Here is a 12,008-nt window from a genome sequence, read left to right as displayed (position 1 = left end):
CAGCATTATTGAGATGTTGCTGAAGTGACCTTGTTGCTCCTGCTGAGGTGATGGATGCCAACTGCCAATCACATTACATCCAAATTCTCATTGTTGCAGAGTTTCACTCTTTCAAAGTTTATTTAGCACTTACTACTGCAAGGCATTGTTCTGTATGTTTCACGTGTATTAACATATTTAATCCTCATGACAACCCTATGAAGACTTAACTTACTGTCCTCTTTTTTTAAAAGATTTTATTTATTTGAGAGAGAGAGCACAGGAGAGAGAGCATGAGCACAAGTGGGGGGGGGAAGGCAGAGAGAGAGGCAGACTCCCCACTGAGCAGGGAGGCCAATGTGGGACTCTATCTTAGGACCCTGGGATCATGACCTGAGCCGAAGGTAGACACCTAATCGACTGAGCCACCCAGGTGCCCCAACTTACTGTCCTCTTATTTTGAGAGTATTGTTGTGTGCTTTTCCTTTCCTCTATGATACTTATTTTGTTTTTATATTACATCTTTGCTTTGGCTTTATTCTTTTGGCTTTCTCATATATATGTATTTTCTATATATATTTTGTCTCATATAGTTGATTTCGAAATACGCACATATATATGTGTGTGTGTGTATATATATATATACACACATATATATATATATACTGCCAAAGGCGTATTCTAATTTAGCATATAATAATAACACCATATGTGTATTATATTTGTCTTTTTTCCCCATATATGAAAACTGTAATGCTTTGATTCCTCTTCCCCCCATTTGAAAGGCAAAGTGACATTTGCATTTTAGGGGATTAACATTGATTAAAATTTTTAAATTATTTTCTAATAGAATGGCCATCAGTCCAGGAAGAGATGCAGCTTTCTCCAGTCAGAAGTCAGCGCTTTCAGAGAGTCCTCGAACAAAGAAATTTCCACTAACTGAAGAAGAGACATTTTATATGAATTGTAGAGCTGCCTACTTAACTGTTTTTAAAAGCAGCTTAGAAAACATTATTTCTAAAGAACAACTTTACTTGGGTAAATTTTTCTTTAAAATATACGTATTTTGCCTTATTTGTTGAAAGTTAATAGATCAGAAAGACAGGAATAAGAATTACATTGTTGAATCATCCCAGTTTCTTAGGGAAGCTTGAGCAATGGAACTACATTATGCTATTGTGCCATTTTATATATTTATATATTCTATGTAGCTTCAAAATAAAACATTCAGTGTTTATACAGACTAGATTAGTATTTTTAAAGCTTCCATCAATTACTTGCTTAGAAATATTTTTTTAAAAATTCTTACTTGGTACTTTAAGATTTATATAAGATTCTATATGGATATATATATTTATTTATATAAGATTTATAAGATTCTATAGTAATAGAATTTAAAACACTTGACATCTGAATCACTAGCCTGAATTTGACCTATAATGGGGAAAATGTAAAGAATATATAAAAACAGGTTGAATGATTGTAAAAGAGAAATATTAGGAGATAAGTAAAATTTTAGAAGTGCTGTTTTTGTTTTTTTGTTTGTTTTTGGTGGGGGTAGGAGTTGGTCTTTATTTTTTTTTTAAAGATTTTATTTATTTATTTGACAGAGAGAGACACAGCAAGAGAGGGAATACAAGCAGGGGGAGTGGGAGAGGGAGAAGCAGGCTTCCCGCCTAGCAGGGAGCCTGATGCGGGGCTCGATCCCAGGACCCTGAGATCATGACCTGAGCCTAAGGCAGACACTTAATGACTGAGCCACCCAGGCGCCCCAAGCTGGTCGTTTTTTTGCTTCTCTCCATTGTCATATCTAAAATTTCTCTGTAAATATCCCTCAAACCAGTGAATTTTGTCCTTGCCAGGTATATCAAATGACTTGGAGGTCTTTACTCTTGAAAAAGTGGTAAACAATACCAGATAACACTGAATACTCATGTCAATTTCATCAAGGCTAATAATTTTATGAATGGAGAAACTGAGTTATTTTGCCAAATTTAGAAGCGGTTTCCTTAAAGAAAAATTCTGACATATTTTTGAAGTAATGTCTTGGGTCTGTATCCAATAAGATCTCTATTTGAGGAAATCCATATTTGAAATATGAACATTGAAAATATTAAAATATTTTATTATAAACGATACAAACATTAAATTTATATTTTATTATAAACTGTAATTTTAGTTTTTATTCTTTTGAAAGTAGTCTGAGATCATGAATCTTCTGTTTAAAAGTTTAACCTGTATTTCGTTATTATGGCATTTAATTTGTGAATCAGTAAGTATATATTACTAAGGTGCTACCAGTCTTAGACAATATTCTGGATAATTCAGTGTTTATCTCTTCAGTGTTATATACACTTTTGGTTTTATGGTGGAATTCTCTTTGTAACATTATAATGATTGAGTTCAGATAATCTAGATTTTTAAAAAGTAGGGTAAACAAGTGATATCTTTCTTATTACTATATCTTTCATCTATATCTTTCTGCCATTTATGCATATAACATGTGCTTTGACATTCCATTTCAAGGTTGGACAGAAGAGTAACATTATCAGAGTTTTAGAGTTCCTTTTTTTTCCAACTTATAAATAATACAGGTATTATAGACTCACGTCAAAGCTTAAAGTAAACCCTGGCAAAAGATCAGTATTTTCGTGTAAACCTTTAAGCATTTACAGTTACAAATTTTTACTGTTATTAGACATAATAATGGACTCCCAACTAATTCTAAAATTAGAAATTTAGTTAGATTAGTAATTACTAGGTTATACCTATTTCTTAGATATGAGAATGTGTGTTTACTGAGTACACGTTTAGGCATAATCTTATTCTAAGAAAGTTGTTTTGTAATTAATAGTTCATTAAAAAAAAGGTATTTTCTTTGTTTTTTTAGAGGGGGGAGGGGCAGAGGGAAAGGGAGAGAATCTTAAGCAGGCTCCATGCCTACTGCAGAGCCCAGTGTGGGGCTTGATCTCACAACCCTGAGATCATGACCTGAGCTGAAATCAATAGTTGGAGCTTAACCCACTGAGGCACCCAGGTGCCCCCAAAAACCATTTTGTTATTGAAGACAGCACCAAGTATATGCTGACCTGCCATTTGGGAAAGAGTTACACACTCATTTTCCCAAAGCTGTACAGAAAATAGCATTTTCCTTTTTTTTAAACATTTCTTTATTTATTTTAGAGAGCGAGGCAGAGTGCACAAGTGGGGATGGGGCAGAAGGAAAGAATCTTCATGCAGACTCCCCGATGAGTGCAGAGCCAACATGGGGCTCCATCCCACAACCCATGAGATCATGACCTGAGCTGAAACCAAGAGTCAGAGGCTTAACTGACTGAGCCACCCAGGCACCTCTCTTTCTTTCTTTTTTTTTTTTTGAGTACTCTCCACCCCTAATGTGGGGCTTGAACTCGTGATCCCCAGATCAAGAGTCACATACTCCACCCACTGAGCCAGCCAGGCACCCCAGCATTTTCTTTCACATGGACTTTTGACTTCAAATCACAACTTCATTTAGGTCCTACTTGTATTCTTACCTTTTAAAAGGTGGCTGGTGATGGAATCCTAAAACACATGTACCTTTTCCCTGATTCTCTTAATAGATGAATTATGGAATTGTCCATTTTTATGCTAGGCAAAATACTTATCTTTTGTTCATTCCTAGGGCAACATGGTAGTCAGGGCTTTTGTCTACATCCAAAATTAGCCTTTGGAAGTAAAAAAAAATTATATTGTCTCCACTGGTACAAACTTCCACAAAGGCTTTCTAGGTGCAACTCCTGTTAGCTCTACAAGTCACCTCGAGATGATCGTCTTGTTTCCTTTTCTCTGCCAAAGTTATCTAGGTATGCTGCACTGTCATAATCTGGAGGATGGGAACATTTCTTTAGTCTGTGGACTTCTAATATGTTACTAACTTTAAATCATGACCATAGGTAGCAATTTTACACTTCAGGTATGGAATTCCTATTTAGATTATAAAATTTAGGAACCAAGAAGTTTGAATCTCTGAAAAAAACCAAACCACCACGTATTATGCTTATACACAATGAATGTTCAATATAATGGACTCACAAATGTCTGTATTTATTATCCTGCTCTAGTTTCTATTTCCTTGAGGATATTTTTAAAAATTGTTTTATATATATTAGTCCTTATTCATTATATTGTGGACTATCCAGATTATCATTTTTTAGTGCTAATTGACAATGCCCAGATCTTGTGAAATCTCACCTAAGATAGTTAGAAATACCCAATGTAAGGTTTTATAGTAGAAGTTGGTTAAGAAGTTGGTTAAGCACAAAGGACAGTACCTTTAAAATTTTATTAATTCTAGGGGCACCTGGGTAGCTCAGTCGGTTAAGCATCTGCCTTCGGCTCAGGTCATGATCCCAGGGTCCTGGGATCGAGTCCCGCATCGGGCTCCCTGCTCAGCAGGGAGCCTGCTTCTCCCTCTCCCTCTCCCCCTGCTCGTGCTCTCTCTCTCTGTCAAATAAATAAAAGTGTTAAAAAAAATTTTATTAATTCTATCTACAGTGCTTAGGAATCTTATCACTGGTTCATTTTAGATAGTATTAAGTCTTAATATGTAGAGATTTGTTTAAGTTCAAATTACCAGTTTACTTCTTTTAAACAGTACAAAATACAATTGTTTAAAACAATTATATTTTAGTGTGTATGATATACACAAATACAAAGCCTTTCTCACATTGTAATTTGTTGCCTCTCATAGAAAATAAGGACATGCCTTTTAAAATAAGAATGTCTCACGAATAACTGGTTATAGGACTATTTTTAAAGATTCTGGTTAAAAATTAAGAGTAATTCAACCATTGCATCTCCATAATAGTCTTCTCAAACTATGTTGAGATTCTTGATTTTTAGCAAGTCTATAACTGCAAATAGATAAATTTTGTGCATATATTTGGTATTTGTGACATGATTAATGTTCTTGAATTAATGATTAATATTCATGATTAATATCTAACAATGATGAACATTTTTTTTTTTAAAGAGAATCTTTTTTTTTTTTTAAAGATTTTATTTATTTATTTGAGACAGAGAGAATGAGAGAGAGCATGAGAGGGAAGAGGGTCAGAGGGAGAAGCAGATTCCCCGCTGAGCAGGGAACCCGATGCGGGACTCGATCCAGGGACTCCAGGATCATGACCTGAGCTGAAGGCAGTCGCTTAACCAACTGAGCCACCCAGGCGCCCCAATGATGAACATTTTAGATATCATGCCTTATTGACAGTAATTTTCTCAGATTAATGATTTCCTCATTTCATGTGGGCCAGAATACTTTTTGTGGTTATTCTTAGGTCCTCAAAACAATTAAGTGGATGGTTGTTTTTAATCTTTTTTTTTTTCAGGCACTTTTACAAAGTAAATCATATGTTATCAGTTAAACAATGTAGGTTGAGAACCAACTGTCAGAATAGGAAAAATATTTAATTCTGACATTAATAGATCAAGAATCTGTAGCTGGTAACACATATATTTTCTCATTTTTGAAAGTCAGGCATACATTGATATTACTAGATTATCAACCCCAAAGGTGTGTGTGTATTTTTGTGTAATATTGTAATGTATAATGATTGAAAGAAAAAATACCCTTAGATACCAATTCCAAATGTTACTCTAACAAGTAACGCTTGTTTTATTGGGCAGCTCTACAGCATGCAGGAAGAAATCCATCCCAAAAGACCATTAATAAGTATTGGACTCCTCAAACTGCCAAACTGAATTTTGATGATTTTTGCATAATTTTAAGAAAGGAAAAACCTACTTCAAAAGCAGAACTACTAAAATCATTTAAGCAATTAGATGTAAATGACGATGGCTCTATTTTACACACTGACCTTTATAAACTTCTAACAAAGGTAAGATTTGTGAAATAGTTTTATAATATACATTGCTAATAAAACTTGGAATTCTAGCTTTGGCTACTAAGGCCACATTAAAAATAACTATTTCATTGGCAGGTGAAATGAATCACATATATGTTGTTTATAAAGTACTTAAGGATCCTTCTGGATGAAAGGTGCTCTGTAAATAAAACATAAAGTATAAAATTGAACCCATGTTACAATCCCCTTCTGTTCCTTTGCAATTATTTGCTGCCCAGAACTTTTTGTAATTCAGGAATAGATTCATATGTGATAAGTAAAAGGGAAACATAGTATACGTGGGATTGGGAATCCATTCTGATTCTTGGTATACTGTGAGAAATTATAATTACTGTAAATTCAGTAGTAGCATTATTACTGGATTGATGATATATATTGTTGAAATTTAATAAACAAGTTCATACTTTTATGAAATTTAATAAAATTGTGAAATTTTATTTTATGTAAGTTTTATTCTTGCTTGACATAATACTCATTCTAAGATTTATAATGAAACCATATATTCAAACTGACTTGTAGAAAAGATTAAAGTGAATTTCCACTCTCCCCCTTCCCCTGCATGATAAAGTGATAGTCATGTTGCTTTAAAATAAATCTTGTTTTAGGGCGCCTGGGTGGCTCAGTCGTTAAGCTCAGGTCATGATCCCAGGGTCCTGGGATCGAGCCCCACATCGGGCTCCCTGCTCAGCGGGAGGCCTGCTTCTCCTTCTCCCACTCCCCCTGCTTGTGTTCCCTCTCTCTCTGTGTCTCTCTCTGTCAAATAAATAAATAAAATCTTTAAAAATAAATAAATAAATCTTGTTTTTTCAGAGAGGTGAGAAGATGACTCGAGAAGAAGTAAATGCCGTAATAAGTTTGGCAGATGTAAATGCTGATGGCAAATTTGACTACATCAAGGTACATAAGATGATGTTAATGTAAATTTGTATACTGTGTAAGAGAAAAATTTTTAAAAGAGCATATCTTTTTAATATTGGCAGTGATATACTTAATATGTTGTGTACAAATCGTACTTGAAATTTAATCTAAAGAGTATTGTAATCTGATGACTACATTTGAAATAATAAAGGTAAAATACATGCATGTGCTCACACACACAGACACTCAAACACAGAGACTCTCCTCAGGAATACACCTTTTCCAGGATGGAAGAATCTTAAAAATTATTTAGAACAAACTCAAGTCTACACATCTTATAAAAAAATAATAAATCACCTCTCTTTGTGTAACATTTTATTTTCTCTCAGAATATGACCTCCTCATTGAATCATGGCTGCATTTCATTAGGTCATTTGAGGGTGGTCAATGTGATTTCAAGAAAATAAAATGAGTAACCTAGTTCAATAGGAAATATATTCCATCTATCAGTCTATCCCTTGCCTACTAATGTGCATTTGCCTCCTCCCAAATGTATGATTGAATGTCTTACCCACTGGACTATTTTTTTTATTTCCTATAGTTTTGTAAATTATATGTGACAACCATTGAGCAATGTCTCAAAACTACTGTAGAAAAACTGGAGGTTGACAGTAAACTGAGGCATCAACAGTTTGGAAGCCACACTGAAGGATCCCCTGAAAGGGACCCATCACCAGTACCGAAACCATCACCTAGAATCATAAGAAAAACTGATCAGGAAACATTCTCAAATAAAGGTATTTACTTTTGACACTAAAGATTTCTTGATCAAGAATGAAGGATCATATTCAGATAAATTTTTCTTCTATCTTAGCTTATCAATGATAAATGAGAATCCAACTTTTGTTAGCTACTGTTTCTAGACTCTCAGCTATAAAAATCTATTGAAGTAAAAATTTTATTATGGAACTTGACTTGGCTATGCTCATTATATTTTGTTAAAACTAAAATTTCAGGGTAAAGAGTGACATATTGAAATATAGAATCTTATTAGTAGCCCATATATTAGGGACCATTAAAGCCTGATAAATATGAAATTTCTGACTTTATTTCAATAGGAAGAACAAAAAGAAAGACATTAATACACATGCCTTTTATACTACACTATTTAGAAACAGACTTAGTATCGACAACTTGTCATAATGTGAGACCAAATAACTATTACTTGTTACAGGTGATACCAGCAGTTCTTTACTGGCAACAACTAGAAAGTTCAAAACGTCTGTTTCTTTCACAATTACCATGGGTGCTAATAGTAACCGAAACTCAAAGTTAACTGAGCCAAACTCAATAAAGGTATTGTATTTTATATTATTTATTTTTTAAGATTTTATTTATTTATTTGAGAGAGCATGAATGAGGGGGAGGGGCAGAGGGACAAGCCGACTCACTGCCGAGTGGAGAGCCTTATGACGTGGGGCTGGATCCCAGGACCCTGAGATCATGACCTGTGCCGAAGTCAGACACTTAGCCAACTAAGCCACCCAGGTGCCCCAAAGGTATAGTATTTTAAATTAATAGGTAAGACTTTTTCTGAAAAATATTTTTTTTTTAAGATTTTTTTTATTTATTTATTCATGAGAGACAGAGAGAGAGAGAAGCAGAGGCAGAGGGAGAAGCAGGCTCCCCACAGAGCAGGGAGCCCGATGCGGGACTCGATCCCAGGACCCTGGGATCATGACCTGAGCCGAAGGCAGACGCTTAACCAACTGAGCCACCCAGGCGTCCCGAAAAATATTTGACATTAAGTTTATAAATAACTATTCGGTGTCTACAGAGAACCAGTAAAGTTTGTGAAGTAATTTTCTGATATTTTTCTTTGTATTACTGCATTTCAGTTTTAATAATTTTAAACTAAAAATGATGGATAAGAATAGTATTAAAAAATCTTTAGTTTGAAAGTATGACTTTTCAGTTTTTGAACTTAAAGAATTGATTATCTGAATATGTACTTTGCAAGCAATTTTTTAATTTTGTTTAACAAATATTTTCCATAGGTATTTCTTATAAATAAATCATTCATTCAATATCAGTTCCTATGAGAGAAAGACAACAAAGTCACTTTGCTAAGTCAGTATTTGTGGAGTGTTAATATTGATCTTCCTTTGTTTTCCCTTTTTAGACTCAACCTATACTAGTTTTCTTTCAACAGAAAATAAAGCTACAGAAATATAAAACATTAACTGGAAACTGCTAGGATACATTAAAAATGTGTACCTAGAGACCTCTGTAAAAGGGGGAAAAATGGTTATGACCACATACTATAACTGCTGTTAGAAAACTGAACTGATTGTTCTCAAGGGCTACATTTTTGTTTCAAATAACAACTCTGTATTTGTTATTGAACTCTGAAGTCCTTTATATCTTTAAATTGCTAGAGAGTGACATTTGTTCTATATTAAAATTTTAAAACATTATCTCCAAGGAATTTTGTTCAGACTGTTTAGGAATCTCTACACCCTAAGCAATTTGATGTGCATGTCCAACATGTTCACACACAATATTTAGTGCTCCACCAATATTATTTTCCACCAATGGAAGATTCCTCTATTTTGCAACTAAATTAAATGTTCATAAAATTAACTTATTAAATAATTGTAGTTTACCTAACTCAAAACTATAAATTAATAATTTTAATCAGTATAGAGAAATATTAATATGGATTATATTAAAACCATAATAAGACTTTTTCTCAGTGTCATGCTCCTGTTAATTGGGTCCTTACTAATACAATTTCTTAATGTAGTTTAACTCAAAAAATATTTATTAAAAAGGTAATATATGCCAGCTATTTTGCTTAGTATAAAATATGGGTATTATATTAAAAAATAAAAAAATGTACTTGACTATTAATATACCAAGGTAGTACAGCATAGTATTTCATTTATTCACTCATTTATTCAACAAATATTTATTGAGTGGTAACTCGGTGCCAAGCACTGGTTTAGGTACTGATTAAGAGCTTTGAATAAAGGGCGCCTGGGTGGCTCAGTCGTTTCACGTCTGCTTTCGGCTCGGGTCATGATCCCAGGGTCCTGGAATCGAGTACCACATCGGGCTCCCTGCTCATCAGGGAGCCTGCTTCTCCCTCTCCCACTCCCCCTGCTTGTGTTCCTGTTCTCACTATCTCTCTCTGTGTCAAATAAATAAATAAAATCTTAAAAAAAAAAAAAAAGCTTTGAATAGAGATAGGCCTATCCTTGAATTTTAGCTTTGTCACTGGTAAGTTAGTCAGCAGCTCTTCTGAGTCTCAGTTTCCTTATCTATAAATTTAAAATAATTATATTTAGTGTGTTTTTGAAAGATTTAAATCATCTCACATGTATTAAACATTTAGCACAGTGCCAGGAACATAGTAATCACTTTAATAAATAATACTGTTATTAATATTCTAGAACTAAGAAATGACTGTAGGTATTTATATGGGAATAACATGATGAAAGTATAGTTTAAGAACTTATGCTACTGGGACACCCGGGTGGCTCAGTTGGTTAAGCGTTTGCCTTTGGCTCAGGTCATGCATGATCCTGGAGTCCTGGGATTGAGCCCTGTGTCAGGCTCCCTGCTTATCAGGGATTCTGCTTGTCCCTCTCCCTCTGTCTCTGCCCCTGACTCTCTCTCAAATAAATAAATAAAATCTTTAAAAAAAAAAAAAAAGAAGATGGCATACTGTCAACTTCTAAAATCTGTGACTTTCATATAAAATTAATGTGTTTTGGAAATACTTCATAGTCTTCATATTATTTACCTGACTTTTTATTTTTTAAAGATTTTATTTATTTATTTGACACAGAGAGAGAGAGAGCACAGGCAGGGGGAACAGGAGAGGGAGAAGCAGGCTCCCTGCTAAGCGGGGAGCCCGATGTGGGGCTCGATCCCAGGACTCTGGGATCATGCCCTGACCCTAAGGCAGATACTTAACCGACTGAGCCACCCACAAGCCCCTTACCTGACCTTTTGTATCCTCTTTCTGATCCTGATACTGCCCACTATTGTTTACTATCTGATATTTCTTAGATGAGCTGAAATGATTTTTCTAAAAAAAAATCTGTGAATTTTAAAGATTCTGTTCAGCAGGATTCAGTTGTTTGAATTTTACTTTGAATTTTTAAAATAAACTTCAGAAGTTTTATAAATACTCTGAGAAGTACTTGTTATAAATATAGTTATTGTGTGATTTATTTTTTTAGTTAAATTTTTTATTTTTTTAATTTAAATTCAATTAATTAACATATAGTGTATTATTAGTTTCAGAGGTAGAGTTCAGTGATTCATCAGTTTTCTATAACACCCAGTTCTCATTACATCCCATGCCCTCCTTAATGTCTGTCACCCAGTTACTCCATCCCCCTACCCCATCCCCCACCTCAGCAATCCTCAGTTTGTTTACTATGGTTAAGAGTCTCTTATAGTTTGTCTCCCTCTCTGATTTCATCTTGTTTTATTTTTCTCTCCCTTCCCCTATGCTTCTCTGTTTTGTTTCTTAAATTCCACATATGAGTGAAATTCTATAATTGTCTTTCTCTTATTGACTTATTTTGCTTAGCATAAGTGTGATTTGTTTTAATTGAGATTGATAGAAAAAGTTACTAGAGGAACTGTTAAATTAATTTTCTTCAAATACTTTAAATCTATTTTAAACAAGTTTTGTACCTCAATTTCATGTGGAGTGGAGAAATACGGAATTGGGACAGAGCAAGTTCTTTTCAGAAGTTAGAAAATTGTTGAAATGGGGTATGCATAAATCAGACTTTAAACTGCAAATTCACACAATTGGTAAAGGACATGAATTACAGGAGGAAAATAAGACCCTTTCTATAGATCACATGTAGGTACTTTATCACTATTTGTTTTTAATCCTGAGTCCTGTTTGCTTAGGTTTTGTAATGTGCAAGGAATGTTAGGAATTTTTCTTTGAGAGAAGAATAGCTTTGATTGCCAGTCATGACTAGAATTTGAGAAAGCCCAAACCATGAGTTGTAAACTCTAGAGATGCAATACTTCCTATATTCAGACTCCTAGAATGTGTTTTAAAAATGTGTATATGTATTGTATAAAACAAAATGTTATATAACATATGTGTATGTTGGGTATAGTTGTATAAGGTATTTGTTTTATATATGTCTATGTATATAACAATACAAATATAAACATATATACAATACAAACATATATACAATATAAACATTTATATACATATAT

At 33.9% G+C, this 12,008-nt stretch overlaps 1 protein-coding gene across 4 annotated transcripts in view; it reads left to right on the top strand.

Annotated features, from left to right (window-relative positions):
- The window catches only part of EFCAB7 (EF-hand calcium binding domain 7), a 44,112-nt gene that overhangs the window by 1,682 nt on the left and 30,422 nt on the right, over positions 1-12,008 (top strand). For all 4 annotated transcript variants that reach the window (XM_045897507.3, XM_054512828.2, XM_054512829.2 and 1 more), the window contains exons 2-6: positions 830-1,017; positions 5,650-5,861; positions 6,699-6,785; positions 7,348-7,543; positions 7,981-8,102. In XM_045897507.3, coding sequence (XP_045753463.1) covers positions 831-1,017; positions 5,650-5,861; positions 6,699-6,785; positions 7,348-7,543; positions 7,981-8,102 — 804 coding nt within the window. In that variant the 5' untranslated portion in view covers position 830. The remainder of the gene's footprint in view (positions 1-829; positions 1,018-5,649; positions 5,862-6,698; positions 6,786-7,347; positions 7,544-7,980; positions 8,103-12,008) is intronic.

Source organism: Mirounga angustirostris, unplaced genomic scaffold, assembly GCF_029215605.1.
Source record: "Mirounga angustirostris isolate CCGP_5_RB_7025 unplaced genomic scaffold, mMirAng1.0.hap1 SCAF_4, whole genome shotgun sequence".
NCBI classification, from domain to species: Eukaryota; Metazoa; Chordata; class Mammalia; order Carnivora; family Phocidae; genus Mirounga; species Mirounga angustirostris.
Note: the sequence above shows the minus strand (reverse complement) of the source record. Positions and strands in the feature narration are given on the sequence as shown.